General features: G+C 37.1%; 1 protein-coding gene across 1 annotated transcript; it reads left to right on the forward strand.

Moving 5' to 3' along the window:
* The first annotated feature begins 449 nt into the window (after positions 1 to 449).
* On the forward strand, positions 450 to 16186 carry LOC121417901 (outer dynein arm-docking complex subunit 2-like). Its single transcript, XM_041611637.1, has 17 exons — positions 450 to 584; positions 2652 to 2902; positions 3799 to 3971; positions 4263 to 4467; positions 4791 to 5034; positions 5842 to 6099; positions 6474 to 6604; positions 7472 to 7631; positions 8403 to 8549; positions 9281 to 9490; positions 10086 to 10322; positions 10851 to 11177; positions 11638 to 11822; positions 12330 to 12444; positions 12949 to 13137; positions 13738 to 13959; positions 14599 to 16186. The coding sequence occupies exons 2-17, from the start codon at positions 2676 to 2678 to the stop codon at positions 14710 to 14712; spliced, it is 3144 nt and encodes a 1047-aa protein (XP_041467571.1). The 5' UTR covers positions 450 to 584; positions 2652 to 2675; the 3' UTR covers positions 14713 to 16186.

Here is a 16186-nt window from a genome sequence, read left to right on the forward strand (position 1 = left end):
GACATAGAATCATTAACTTTTTTGATTAAACGAGAAGCTGCCCCATTTAAAATGCAAAGATTTTAATTTTCTAATGGTTCGTTGCAAATTAATTTTCAAGAACGTATGTGACATGATTTCTCTATATATTGATATATTGAATGTAAAATGTTGTACAGTAAAAAAAAAACATTTTCAATTTTCTTAGAAAATGACATTTCATTAACTTTTTACCACTTGATATGTAGGAAAGCTGCTCTCATATGACGTAAAAAGCAAATGATTACAATTCCAATAATTCGTTTTTATTCTTTGATGGATTTTTCTCAAACCTTCTGCAATACTTATGCATATTATTATTTTTTAATATGTTATTTTTTTGTCAGGGAGAAATGCCCGGATCTTACCCTTTCCTTTTTGTCGCAGATGGCGGCAGACATTCCCGTACTCGTATACGCAGCGCATGCGTTGCTGCTTATTGCTTGCGCTTAGCAACGGGACTCAAAATAAGCCTCCTTGCAGACTGAAATCGAAGGAAACTCTACATAACATAACCCCAAAACAAGGAAAACTTAGAGAAGAGTCGTTTGCAAAAATAATTATTGGTAAGAATATTATTCAGGAAAATTATTTCACCCTCGTCTTTAGAGTAATATTAATGGCATGCATCGTAATGTGAGAAAAACTTGTCGGTATGTGATAGACTGGAGACAGCGGAGTGTGAGGTTTATTTGTGCGGGTGGATTCGGGCAAAACATGACCGAGTGGCTGGAGAATGCGCGGGTCGTGTGCGGTGTTTGGTGGCCTCCTCATTTGTCTATTGATTAAACAAAAATATGTATTGGCCAATGTTAACTGTTATCAGCATTTATTCTTTATAATGTTGCGGAACACTTTATATGAAGAGGGGCCCCCACGGGGCTCGTATGATCATGATGGGATGTCCATAAACACACAGACTGAGCGAGGGTGGCTGCACTTTGTCTCAGAGCAAAAATGTCGCCATTCATTTGATTATTACTCAAACCCGATTCATGGATTACTATGAAATTCGGTAGATTTCTATTTTGAACTGTTTTCATCAAGATCTGATAATTTCAGACGAAGAGATCAAGGTTAACAGGATTACCTCACCTCGTATCATGATGATGATGATGATGATGATGAAAAAATTAGACAGTTTAATGAGGTGTTTGATGAGATAGAAGTAGGCCTAGGCCTAAACATGGTAAATAATTACATGTACGAAAATCCATATTTACCATGTTTACCACATTTATTTTGGAAAAAAACAGGGAATTCTGTTTTTTATACCTTTACATCTATACACCTAATGTGTATAAAGGAATGGAAGTTTAAATTAGTTTAGAAAGATGAAACAAGAGGCTTCTACTTTTTAATCAGACCGATGCCTTGCTAGTACTAACTGTAGTCTTCCCGTACTCTGTACAGTTGGCTTGACCCTTGACTTTGTGATGACGTATCATAGATGAGCTACGTAATAAGGTACAATTGCAGAGCAATTTGTAGAAAATTATTATTTAACAAATAATTATTCATAAAAAAATTATATTTTAGTTGTAAATAATTACCATTATTATTGTTACATTGCATGTAATAGTAATGATTTAAACTAAAATATGGATTATAAATAAAATATACAATGCATTGAAAATGAAAAAATCTGTGGTTTTTGTTTGCAAACTTTTTTGTCTTGCAAATTCAGGATCATATCTTTTATTTTAAAATAACAAATAAAAAAAATAAACCAGAATTTTTATGCTTTCAATATACGGCGAGACCTGGTGCCAAGTATCGTTTTGTAAAATATATGTAGTACCCTAAGAGAACTCGATATAGAATTTTATGGAGTGCCGCGCTTGTGATTCTAAAAAGTCCACTAAGTTACACATCAGAAAGCGACGATGCATGGAAGTGGAAAGTGCAGCTGCGTTGACTACGTGCGGGCCATTGGTCTGTTTTGGCGTGAACAGGAGCGATCCCAGAGCAGACGAGAGCGAAATCGCCCGTCCCTATCGTATATTTCGTCGCACCAAGACCTATCTTCTCTGCGCACTTCGATGCGAAAAATTAGTTTGGCAGAAAACGCATTAAAAGAAAAGCTTTTTTAAAACCAGCAATAAGTGCAACTACAAGGAAAGCAAATTATTTACAGGTGTCTTCGTTAAAATGTTCAGGTACCAAAGTTTCATCCTGTATCTTTATATTTTCTTGAAGTTAAATATTTACGCCACAGTGGGCATCGTAACAGAGAGGACGGTTCGTGGAATAGATACAGTGCGCTATTGTGCCTTGCGATTTCACCATGAACCGCCCTCTCTGTTACGATGCCCACTGTAGCGTAAATAATTCACTACAAGAAAATATAAAGATCCGGGATGAAACTTTGGAACCCGAACTTTTCAACAAAGACACCAGTAAATAATTTACGTTCCTTGTAGTTGCACTTATTGCTGGTTTTTAAAAAAGCTTTTCTTTAAATGCGTTTTCTGCCAAAATAACTTTCGCATCGAAGTGCGCAGAGAGGAAGGTTCGTGGTGCGTGCGACGATTTTCAATGGTGATTTGAAGCCTTGTAAGCTGTGGCAGTTAACGTCCCTGATCTTTCCAAGCAAGCTCTTTGATATTTTGTTCTACTTGTGTTTTGTGTAGCAATCTGAATTTAGCTGATTCAAGATGGGTCAGACCCTGACAAGAGCAGCGAAGTGGACATCAGCCAGTGAGGGTGGTGAAGGAAAGCTAGAATTCACACCGGTCAATGAGAGTCTTCTTAACAGCATCATCAAGTTTGTAGAGCCATTCCCCTCCAAGCATCCAAACGAAGCCAGCCTTGTCTTCAGAAACCCTCTACAATGGAAAACCAATCTTGAAGCATCAGCTTTCTCTGGAGACTATGAACATAAGTAAGTTAAAAGGACAAGACCAACCCAACAAAAACTAATTTGAATAAAAATAGAAAAATCCAACAATCATACATTTAACACTGAAAACATTATCAAAATTGGATGTAAAATAAGAAAGATATGACATTTCAAAGTTTTGCTTAATTTCATAAAACAGTTATATGTACATGCTGATCGGTATGCGAATGAGGTGCCTGATGACATCATCCACTCACAATTTCTTTTGTATTTTATTATATGAAATATTCTAATTTTCTCCTCATTGTTGAGTGAAACAACAGTTAATTCCTCCCTGAGCATGTGGAATTAGCATTAATTGTTTGATACTATATGGTTCAGTCAAGTTGATCCTTATTGTCAAATCTTTAAAAAAAATGAAATATTGTCTACTTCAAACAATAATAAAAAGGCAATAGTGAGTGGGGGACATCATCGACTGTCTGATTTGCATGCAACTGAAATGTCCATATCACTGTTTTGTGAAAATTAAGCGAAAATTTTAAAATGTCATAACTTTCTTACTTTACATCCGATTTTGATGAAACTTTCAGTGTTATGCTATTTTGATTTTTCTCTATTTATTCAAATCAACATTTTTCTGGGGTGGACTTGACCTTTAAGGGAAAATATGGTCTTATCCTGGTAGATTTTCCATAAATCTTTTCGTAACTTACGGGTGACTTATATCACATGACTGGTGACCATTTCACAGGAACTATTTGCCCTCAACACCAATTTACAAATTAACCCTCTTAGTTTAGCCCTCTTTTTTAATTTGGGTGAGTATGTTTATAACAAGGGCTACCTGTAAAAGAATTCTTCATGAAAATGTTGACTATTTAAAGAATTTTTTAAAATTGAATTTTAAAAGTGCATTCTGGTAATTCTTGTGACAGTGATGATGGTGTATGTTCCAATGCAACTGATAAAGACGAGCAGCCACTACTTCAACTTCAGAAACTTGGTGAGCTACACTCCAAGCTTACCGTTCGATCTATGGAGCAGCTCGCAGCAGTTCTCAGGGTTGCTGGAGAGAAGAAGATGATAGAGACGAGGGCAATCTTAGAAAGTAAGAATCATGTCATATTTTTCAAATTCACAAATTAAAAAGTTTATGCCAACTTGTCAACTACATACATGTACATGCAGTGGAATATTACCTGTTTGAAGCTATATATATAAAAAGAGTGATTTTTAGTAGTAGTAGTTGTTCATTTTATGTCCTGATAGCTTGGCTGATTTAAATATGCTCGCCAAAAATGAAAAGTAACTGAAAATCCCTTACCTTCTCATAATTTGGATACCGTTTTGTATAAAGATTTTTTAATATATATTCTTTTATTCATTCGTTTTCCTTCAGGCAACAGAGATCCGCTAGCTAAGATCCTTGGCGAAGGCTTTGCTACGGTAGAAGGAGAGGACAACTCAGCAATTAGACTGTTAGAGGAAACACAGAAAGATGACTCGGATGAGGCTCAAGAGAAGAGATTGAAGGTCAAACTTCTCCTTCTTATCAAAGACTTTGACATGCAGCTTATGAACCAATATCTCTCAGAGGTTTCAGAGTAAGTGCCATTTTTTGGACAAACTGTTACAAGTAGTGAGGGAATTCCTGTGATGGCAAATCTGCAATTTAAACTATGCTTTACTTTTCTTAGGTTGAAATATCATCTGCCTTCATCCTTCAGTGTGGCAATGATTTAGCATCAGATCAGCAACATGAACCATTTCAAAGGAAGGATAAGGATAATGCCATGACGGTCTTCCTTTTCACTCTAATTATTAGCATTTAAACTTTTGTGAAATAATTATAAAGTGTTGTGTCCCCAGAGCGATTATTTCTTATGTATATTTCTAAAGGTCCTTCTGTGTTACTGTTTTTTTGTAGGGATATTCGTCTGACTCCACAGCAAGTGAACGATGAGGTGGAACTGCTTCACAAGTTCAGTGGCGATGACAGTCACTGTGCCTTGGAGTCAATCTGCTTCTCCTCTGACTACCAGTTTGACAATGGTTGCCATGCCCCACCCTGGAGACAGGTCCATGGTGATATTGGCTATCTGCTCATAAAACCTCATGATGCTGACCAGCTCTCGGTGACCGCCAATACTGCTGGAATTTATGAAAACAAGGTACGTGTGGGCCTGTCCAAAAACTCAACACTATCAAATCTAAACTTTGCTCTTGAAAAAAAAATCAACAAGATGAAAAGATAAACATTGAAAGGAAAAGGGTGAAGTTTGAAATTATTTTCTGGATACATGTATTTTGTTAAAAATCTGTCACAAAATTATATTTTCATATTAAAAAGATCGATGTTTGTTGCTTGATCACTACTATTTAAAGATTCACCCTGTATGCTATTTTCTGGACTTGATACACCTGTCTTAGCTTTAACATTGTAACAGTCAGACACTGCTTCTCAAACAACAACGTCAGGAAAGTTGTCAAGCGTGACATCATTTCATATTACAAATGTTAATGTAGCTCTCCTGTTATGTCCATGAAGTCATTATCTTACATGAGTTTCAGCAACTTCATTGCAAAATACTTGTGCAACAAAATTAATACATCCACCTGTGAGCAATATGGTTGAATGTATATGCACATTTGTAAACTGCCTGCAAGCCAGACTTAAGTCACAGAGGCGGCTGATTTAGATTTAAGCACTATACTTAACAAATGACGAAATTTGATACCAAAGATGGTTTTGTGTCTTACCTTAAAAAAATACAGGCTAAAATACTTAAAATTTTGGCCAGAGCTTCAAATTGAATTAAGGCCTGTACATTGGTTTTGTGTCATTCGCATTTCTACTTGCAAGAATAGTCTCTTTGCATGGTTTTGATGTATTCTATGCTTTTCGATGTATTAAATTGTAAAATCTGGAGAATGATACAGAAAGTAAACAAATTTTCCGCGCTCTTTCCTATCTCAAGGGCTGTCAAAAAGAAGGTGAAGAGATGGACTACGAAAGAGTTGGTAATATCTACCGCAGCCTGGTCGCCCTGCTCTCTTCCAAGAGCGCCAAGTTCAAGCAGGTTATCGACAGTAAGGAATTTCAACTGCAGGGCGATAATAACCCCGAGCAAATCAGCAACTACGAAGAGGACTTTGACGAGGAGGATGGTACGGGGGAGAGAACGGCAAGAGAAGAGAAGAAAGAAGAGAAGGAAGAGGAAAAGAAAAAGAAAGAGGTAGAGGTTTTTCTTTATATGCCTGTCTGCCCCCTTCTTCCCCACCCCTCACTACAATCGGTTTTGTATCGGTTATCTCAGAGTCAGAAAACAATGTCCTGAAGATACTTGAGTTTAAGTGCCAGTAATCACCTCCATCAATGTTTCTCAGCTTTCCTTGTTATATATCAAGCCTATATTCTGGATTACTTAATGTTTTATTTATGATCGTTTGACATTGCACTTATTATAATGATAATGGGCAATTATTCGTTCTCTTATTTACCATGTAATACTAGTGGTAGTTAAAAACACAAATGTAATGCTTGTGCACATATTCAACTATAAAATGGTATTTCACATATTAATGTCAATGCATTTTTATTTCCCGACAGAGAAAAACAAGAAAGAAAACTAAACCAGCCAAGACCACGAAACAAGCCACACTAAACTGGAAAAACGATCTGAACAAAGAGAAAGATGATGAAAAGAAGGAAAAACAGGAGAAAATCTCAAGACAGACGAGGTAACTATCTATCTAAGCCCCAAATGACTGGGTTGTTTTAGAAGTATTGAAAACCAAGGGGGGCTGGGGATCACCCCATCCCCTCCCCTTCTGATAGCCATCGCAAACCTCACAACTTTAAACTATAATCCTGTGCACCAATGAAGTGTGAAACCTGCATTAATTATGCAATGATTATGCAATTTCAAGCAAGGTTTTTCAACAACATTTATGCATTCCGACCAGTTAAAGCAGAGTTGTTATTGTGATTCAGATTCAGAAGCAAAGATCTGATTAGACTTATTCAGTTTCATCATCAAACTATGTGCTTATCGGGTTCTCACACTGCAAGGCAGGGAGGCTGTTGCTTAACTTTCTCCTTTGATCTTTCAAATAGTGAAGGGAAAAAAGGGAGAGGAGAAATGAAGGAAAAAAGTTGAAATACCATTAAGTCAAATCTATAGGGCCCGTTTCATTAAGAGTTGCAACTGTTGTAACTTTGTCATTATGGCAACTACCATGGTTACCTTGATTCTGATTGGCTGCTGAGCCCTGCTACAATGGTAGTTGCCATAATGGCAAAGTTACCACAGTTGTGAAACTTTATGAAACGGGCCCCTGATAGGCCTACATGCATGCTTGAGCTTTACCTGTCATTTTGCTGATTCCAAGATTTCACAGTATACACAAACTTGTGGGTGCACTATCCAATTTAATAGCCATTTGATAAAGCACCTTTTTCCTTGCAGTTACAAAGCACTGCACACACACGCACACTACTCCACATTTGGGTCACAAATACAGTAACCTTTTTTTTTTCCTTATCACTTTGATGAGATAGTCCCTGCCATGATTTGTTGAACCTATGCTTTTATTTGTTTTCATAAGTGATCGGTTGAAATCCAAGACCCCTGCCATGGAAGACGACTTCTCCTCCAGCTCTTCGGAGTCTGAAGAGGAGGAAGAGACCACAGACAGGAGGCAGGAGCAGAATTCAGATCTTCCTTCCGAGTACTGGCAGATTCAGAAACTTGTCAAATACCTGAAGGTAAGGCTGAATTTCAACCATTCTTGAGAAGGGTCTTCGAGGGGTTTCATGAAGCACCTTGTCGGTGGTTTTCATTGACTAAATTTGTTCTGAGCCAATCGGGTGCCAGGATTTCAGTGGCTTATAATAAACAGTCAACTGATAATCACTGAATATTTGTTGCATAATCCCCCTGAGCTTCATAAAGCAAAGGTTTGCAATCAATCAGTAAGTGGCACTGGCCAATCAAAATCATGTCTTCATGCTTATTTGTTCAAAACTCAGATCAGTAGCCTATCAGAACTGTTCTTTCATATTACCAGTCCATCGCAAACCTTTCTTCTACTGGGCCCAAGGACAATCTAATTCTTGATTAACTTTGGTTCCTTAAATTGGCAACTTTACCATTTTTCTAATTGATGAGCAATCCTTTTTTGTAACAGACATTAATAGAGATCTATAAAGAATGACCTTAATTTTGTGATCATATATTTGTCCACTTTGCGTGAAAAAAGGGATGATTTTTGGCAGTCAATCACATCCCCAAGCCATTCTGCCCAAATCCATAATTGCTAAATGTATAATTGCATGAGTATAGGAATTTGTAGATAAATACATTGTAATAGATGTATCTGAGTGAATTAGTGAATAGCATAACATGACAATTGAAATGAATTGGGACTGGAATAGAGATGAATTGAAAAAAATATATATGTATTTCATGTTATGAATGAATTGATATTGAATACGAGTAATAAGAATCAAACCATTGTTTGAAATTATGTTTTGTAGGGAGGTAACCAGACTGCTACTGTGATTGCATTGTGCGCCTGTCGAGATTTCAACTTAGCTCAAGAGACATGTCAGCTAGCAATCAGGGATGTCGGTGGACTGGAGGTTCTTATCAACCTTCTAGAGACAGAGGAGATCAAATGCAAGGTATGTTTGTGGACCTTTACTCTTTCAAATCATGACTCAGAGACTTAAATCTGTAATTATAGGAATTGACCTCTTGGGTTACTACTCACTGGATAATTTTTCATGAAAAAGCTTGTTAGTAGGCATCCACACAGGTTTGTATTAGGTACAAATTCAAGATATTGATATTCAAAATTTTCTTTGATATAGGATCCTGACCTAAATAGAATCTTCTGTGGTGACACACAATGTCACTTTAATATGCCCCTTACCCCCATGCACCCCCCACCCCAAAACACCAACAAAAATGGGGATCGAAAAATATGAATTGGTAAACATATTGATATAATGATTTGAAGTAAGACGAAATGTATCTATATAAGAGCAAAAGTAAAGGCAAATGAAAAATAAAAAGAAAGAGAAATGAAATCAGGAAAACATGATATATTGTTTTCCCTTACATTCAGAATGTGTTTAGGCATTTGTGATCATTGCCCTCTCAGGATATCAGTTTACGTATAGTTGTATTAAGATGTATGTAGTTTGGCTAGTATATAGTATACTTTTAAATATGCCGAGTTCCTATTTATAGCAGTGCATTCTCCAGCATAATGAATGCTGGCTATCATCCCAACTCTACCAACATTGAACAAAATTCCCAGCAAGACTATAATTAATGTTTGACTCTGGATATTCAGATACATTGCACGTTCTGTAGTGTTCATCACTTTTTTCCCCCCTTGTCATTACAGATTGGTGCACTCAAGATCTTGAAGGAGATCTCTCAAAATACCCAGATCCGTCGGGCAATCGCTGACCTGGGTGGACTTCAGACTATGGTGAAAATCCTGAAATCACACGACAAGGAGCTCAAGTGCCTAGCAGCGGAGACCACCGCCCACGTAGCCAAGTTTAGGAGAGCCCGTAGGACGGTCAGACAGCATGGAGGCATCAGAAAGCTGGTATGTACCGGTGGAGCTCAATTATAAGATTTGCAATCAAACATCTCCTAAAATATTATTAAACCAATCAGAATTATTTATTTGGGACCTCTGTTCATCAATGTTTTATTGACCTGTGATGAGTTGATCAGGTGTGTCTCTTCATTTTCGGAATTTAATAGAAAGTTCAGTGAATATCAAAGCCCAAAATGAGTAGTCGCTGTGACTACCGTTGATAATTTTGAGAGGTCTGTAAAATCAAGATTTACTGTTGCCGATAACAGATCAGGGCAGCATTGCTTAGAAGTAACTATTATGGGATCTTTGCCATCCAATTGTAACTCTCATTCAGTCTTTAATTTTGATTGGCTGGTGAGCAGTGTTACCATGGTAGTTACTTTTATGCAACAGGCCAAGATCTAGTAAGTTCATATTTATAATGTGTAGTGTAAATTCTGCAGAACTAGGCTGAAAAGCGAGTGTAACATTAGGATGGTCCTGTTGGATTCTGATTGATTCTCCTTTCTGATTATGAACGCATCTTGATTTGTGTTTGAATTATAGTGCTTGAATAATTTCCCCAATCAACATTCAATAAATTGTTCTCTTTGTGAAGGTTGCACTCCTTGACTGTGCACCATTGGGTTCTGGGTCGGTCTCTGCTGAAATGGAAAAGGATATCAGCGTTGCCCGCTGTGGGGCGCTTGCCCTCTGGAGCTGCAGTAAGAGCACCAAGAATAAGCAAGCCATCAGGAAGGCCGGTGGCATTCCTCTCTTGGCCCGTCTTCTGAAGTCGCCCCATGAGAACATGCTGATACCTGTCGTTGGTACCCTCCAGGAATGTGCTTCTGAGGTATGTTTCAGCGTTTACATGTGCCTGTTACTTCAAAGGACAATCCATGTAGTATATATTATTTCAAGCCCTTATTATTGCAGGACTTAAATTGGTTTTCACTTTTTTCTAATTGCTATGAGAGGTTGTAATGCTCTTGATACGTGGATTGAACTGTTCATGAAGTTTCGTAACATAACATTGGAAAATAGTGATCGCATGCACGTAATAAACATAACAAATATTGTTATTTAATACAAAAGGAACTATTCTGATATATCTTGAATTACAGACTTTCACAGATTTAAATCTGTTTAAAAACCTTCCTGTATTAGCTCGGTTGCAATTAAGACTTCACCTTTCCACCCCGTTATTTAGTTAATGTGATGCATTTCCAAGAACTAAATGGTATTTATTTTTTTTCTAAATTGCCTCTATGCAAAATTCACATTCTAAAATGCCATTTCTTTAAAACCCAATTACATTTATGCTCTGTTTTCCAGTGATCACTTCTAGCTCTTTTTGCTTTTTTTCTTTCATCATTTACAGCATAGCTACCGACTTGCCATCAGAACAGAGGGCATGATCGAAGACCTGGTCAAGAATCTCAACAGTGAGAACCAGGAGCTGCAAATGCACTGCGCCAGCGCCATCTTTAAATGTGCGGAAGAGAAGGAGACCCGGGACCTGGTCAGGACCTACGGCGGTCTGGATCCTATGGTCTCTCTCTTGGACAATTCAGATAACAAGGAGTTGCTTGCTGCGGCCACCGGTGCCATCTGGAAGTGTGCCATGAGCCCGGAGAATGTGATGCGCTTCCAGGAATTGAAGGCTATTGAAAGGCTCGTTTCTCTGCTGAACGACCAGCCAGAGGAGGTGAATATTAATCATATATTGCAGTGTACAATAGTATGAGCATGTGTACACAGTGAAAAGTCATCTAAAAGAGATGTGGAGAGTTTCATGAAACAGAATGTGTGAGTTTTTACTGACAAACCTGCTCTCCACCAATCAGATGCAAGAACCTATCAGGGCATTCTGTGGTAAAAATTACTGGCAAGTCATTTTGTGACATGCTTCGTAGGTTCCTGTCTTACAAGGAATTGCAGTTGATCGATATTGATTTTGATAAAATGTAGACAATAGATATCATTTACAGTAATATATGAAATGTCACTTTTTTATTAAAAAAAGAGCATGGTTGGTTATCATCGGTGAAGAACATGAGTGTCGGCTTCAACCTAGCTGGAGTCAAACATCTTTTTACCACTTTGAATATATGATATAAGAGAAACATGATTTTACATTACTATTGTCATCTTCCTGTTGCAAATAGGTGCTTGTCAATGTTGTTGGAGCCCTAGGAGAGTGTGCAGCCCAGGAACCGTCCAACAGGCAACTGATTCGCAAAGCAGGAGGTATCCCATCCTTGGTCAATCTCCTGACGGGTACCAACCAAGCCCTTCTTGTCAACGTGACCAAGGCTGTAGGAGCATGCGCCACAGAAGCTGATAACATGGGGTAAGCATCCGTCCAGGCTCTGATGTTATTCACTTCAAATCAAAACTTCAATTTACATAGATGTAGTTCTTAAAATTGCGCAACCAGCAGAAGGGTGCAGTATACCTTGCAGCTGACAAGAAGCATGCTCTACGCAAAACCCAGTTTTAAAGTCTTCCTGCCAGCTGTAGAATACTGAACATGCATGCATTGCATTAGAAGATGAGGATTAGGCTCATGATTTTGGTCATGTCTTCAGCTTATGAAGATGTTTTTGTTGTTGATGATGATGATGGTGATGACTAAGAAGATGATAATCATAAAATAATGATGACGATGGCAGAGATTACGATTACAGTTTATGTAGTTTGTAATGATATCTGCAATGTAATATAAAGATAATGATTAAGATGACGAAGACAATATGACAAAATGGTGATCATGATTAATGATGACAATAAAGTCATTAATGAATTGAGTAAAAAGGGATTTCCCATTTATTATTGATCTATCCTTCTCTTGTCATAGTATTATTGATCGGTTGGATGGAGTGCGATTGCTTTGGTCTCTTCTGAAGAACCAGAATCCTGAGGTTCAAGCCAGTGCGGCCTGGGCTATCTGTCCCTGCATTGAAAATGCCAAGGTAAGCTAGCATTTAACCCACTTTAGGAACAGTGACAATAGACTACCGAAATGATGCCATAACAAAAAACCTTTTTAGCATTTTTGATACCATGCTTCGGTTGAGCACGATGAAATACTTTCACAAATCAAATTTGGTGGGAATCTGTCTATGGGGGCCTTGGATATGACCTCATGAATACATAAATTAGCCCCATTGAAGGCAATGTATCATTGGCCTGGTTCTAAATGTTAGGAAATAATGAAAGGAAAATACTATCATTGCAAATTTGATAACTAAAAGCTGATCAAATAAAGCTTCAAAGAATTCATTTTACCAGATGGGTCAATCAATTGCTTGTCCCACTCTTTATAAATGTTGTGCCACCACCGCTTCATGAAATTTCTTATCCCATCTATTTCTCTATGTGAAAACCATATTTTATTATTTACCTTTTTATTTTTAATTCTTACGGCAAACCATGTATTATATATATCTTATATATACTTTTTTACTTCTTTGTAGGATGCTGGTGAAATGGTTAGGTCTTTTGTTGGTGGGTTGGAGCTCATCGTGAGCCTCCTCAAATCAGAAGACAAAGAGGTACTGGCAAGCGTGTGTGCAGCCATAGCAAACATTGCCAAGGATGAAGAAAACTTGGCTGTAATCACAGACCACGGAGTTGTGCCCATGCTAGCTAGACTAGCCTCAACCGTGAGTAGTCCATCTCTTCGCTTTCTTGGGTCTTATAAACCGAGGGTAGCAACCCGAAAAAAAAAGAAATTGAAGAATTTTTAGGGACGGAAAGAAGTATTTTGATTCAAAGTCAATATTTTCATCATTTCAAACTTTTTCTATTATAGACATGTGGAGAAATGAATATCACACAATATGTTACTGTAATGATTAACGCATTTCAGTGCACTTTACATAAAATGCCGAAATGTTATATTTCATACAAATAAAGAAAAAAAAAACAGTGGTTGACATTGATACTTCCATTTCCAATTACTATTTAACTGTATGCTTTTGTAAATAATTAAATTAAGAAATAATACTTAGACATCTTTCTTCTGGGTGCTGCTTTTCAAATGAAATATTGTCAACATTATGACAAATTTATAAATGCCTTTTCCTATATAAGTTGAATGCACATGATATACTAGTATTCAATAATATATGCATATCTTTTGTGATAAGAGATGTTCATAATGAACCAGACATTCTGTTGTTACATGAAATGATATCTTCATGATGGAATCGTATGAAATGAAGAGGAGTTTTTAACTGTTTAATCTTTTCACTACCGTACAGACGGATGATAAACTGAGGAGACATTTAGCCGATGCCATCGCCAGATGCTGTATGTGGGGCAACAACAGGGTGGCATTTGGTCAGAATGAGGCCGTGGCCCCACTGGTCAACTACCTGAAGTCGCCCGATGCATCCGTCCATTGTGCTACGGCAGAAGCCCTCTACCAACTATCCCGAGATCCAAACAACTGCATTACAATGCACGAGAGTGGTGTTGTCAAGGTAAGCAGCTGATGATACCGCTTGTGCTATAGCCACCCGTGGGGGGGTGGGGTGTACGAAGTAAATGATATGTATGTGCCACGGTCGAGACCCCCATTATCAGCTTAAATTTCCATTCCAGAACATCGCCAATCTAGAAAGCCATAGAAAGTCCTATTTTTTCCCCCGATCCGGAGACCATCAAAATGTGAATTCTCATTCCAATGCCCGCTCATACTCAGTGCAGCACAGTGGCAAATTGCCATTGATTGCGTTCGACGAGAGCCGAAAATTTGCACAGGGCTGCTGATTAGTTTATAGCGCAGAAAGGTCATAATCAATTTTCTTGCATATCTATGCAACGCTCCAAAACATAATCCAGAGCATTGCATTTTTAGCAATCGTTGATATCAGAGCAATTGTGGAGACCCTCTTTTTAAGACTGGAGCCCCCAATTTTTTTTTTAGGTATTATTTCATATGGATGTTGATTGTGCAGCAATAAGCCAATAAAAGAACTATTTCCTCCATGAGGTTGTGTTACCAATTAAATAATCGTAGAACACACTGTAATGACAAAAATGAAATGGCGAAGTGAGATAATGTATTCTCTAAATTTCATTATTTTCATTTCTTTCCTTTCTTTTTCACCACACTCTAGCTCCTTGTCTTTATGGTGGGCTCAGAGGTACCTGCTTTACAAGAAGCTGCTGCAGGCTGCATTGGAAATATCAGAAGACTGGCTCTGGCCAATGAGAAGGCCCGATATAAATAGATTTCAACCCAACCACAAGCTTTCAACCAATTAGAAGATAAGACACAGAGTGCCTGTGACCTCTTGCAGCACCAAGAATTTATTGATTTCATGCAGTTACTGCATACCTTCAGGAGAACAGTTGGAAGGGACACAGTCTTAAGACCTCAGAGATCTTACATTAATTGGAACTATACCTTGACTCTTCTATTGTAAACTAGACAGATTCGGGTTCATACGACATCATGTAGATGCTGAATTTCTTTTTGGATTTGTGGAAACAATTAACGCAGAATAAGAAGTTTGGACTATGAAACATGGCATGTTGTTTCTGAAGACGAGTAAATTGTATTATTTACATGTGTGACATTATTGTATGCTTTCCGCACTCGGAATGTAAGCAATTTTTATTGCTAATATTTTTTTTTCAATCTCACTCTTTACAACATTCTTTCAAATGGCTAAATTTACAGTGCCTTCCATTTCGAGCAATATTTCTGCAAATTTTCTTTTCTCCCACTTTCCATTGTTATGCTTCTTTCAAAGTTTATGTTGTATGGTTTTTCTTTTTATAGAGTTCTTAAATATGAGGGATGAAATCCCATTTTCTGTTTCACTTTCTGAAGAAATTAAACACAACATTGTTATCTCAGAGTGTAGTGGTTTCACAGTACACCATGTTATGCGAATGCCCACTAAGGAATACATGGTCTTCCGTGAAACCACTACTCTTCTTCTTCACCATGAAAATCTTCAGAAGTTACATTTTTATCTTACCTGCCTACAAGCATATTCATCTATATCAATTTCACTTTTTTCATTTTTCTAAAGAAAACTGACATTAATCTTTGTCTTATTAAGAGGGGGTGGGATTAGTGAATGTCACTTTATACAAAAAAATATTGAACATATAAACAGATATGTTGACATCAGTGGAAAATAGTTTGTCATTTAATTGGTTCATTTCATTTTTATGTATGAAAAAGTCTGTAAGTCTACATAAAAAAAATGTTTGTAAATATATTTATAGGTAACATTCTACAAAATACTTTATTTGTACCAATCTATTGAAAGTGAAACATTGAATTTTATTGAAGACTTGTAAATTATATATGTTAAGATAATCTATATTGGTATAGTCTAATCAGTGGCAGAGTAAGGATAGTCAATGAGGGTGGTATGAAGGGACACACTTTAAAGAAAACAAATGATGGAGGCAGCTACCTCCAAGTTTTTCAGAAAATAATCCCAAAAGCACATGATTCTTTGAAGATATTTTCCTTTTTATACATTTTTTTATATATCATATGACTAGAATTGGGAGAAGTGACACGTGCACCCACAACTGTAATTCATTTGCTATTCCTGTGTCTATCATAATATAAAAAGACATGTGTTATATATGTGATAATGTTAATTTGCATGAATATATTCTAGTGAATAGTGATTGTGGAAACACTGTATATATTGTATATGAATAAAATCTTATTATTAA

The sequence above is a fragment of the Lytechinus variegatus genome, chromosome 1 (genome assembly GCF_018143015.1).
Source record: "Lytechinus variegatus isolate NC3 chromosome 1, Lvar_3.0, whole genome shotgun sequence".
Lineage (NCBI taxonomy): Eukaryota > Metazoa > Echinodermata > Echinoidea > Temnopleuroida > Toxopneustidae > Lytechinus > Lytechinus variegatus.

Coding starts and splice junctions, on each gene's coding strand:
- LOC121417901 (XM_041611637.1), top strand. CDS start 2,676: ATGGGTCAGACCCTGACAAGAGCAGCGAAGTGGACATCAGCCAGTGAG. Junction 6,100..6,473: donor AGGAAAAGAAAAAGAAAGAG/GTAGAGGTTTTT, acceptor ATTTCCCGACAG/AGAAAAACAAGAAAGAAAAC. Junction 13,960..14,598: donor ACGAGAGTGGTGTTGTCAAG/GTAAGCAGCTGA, acceptor ACCACACTCTAG/CTCCTTGTCTTTATGGTGGG.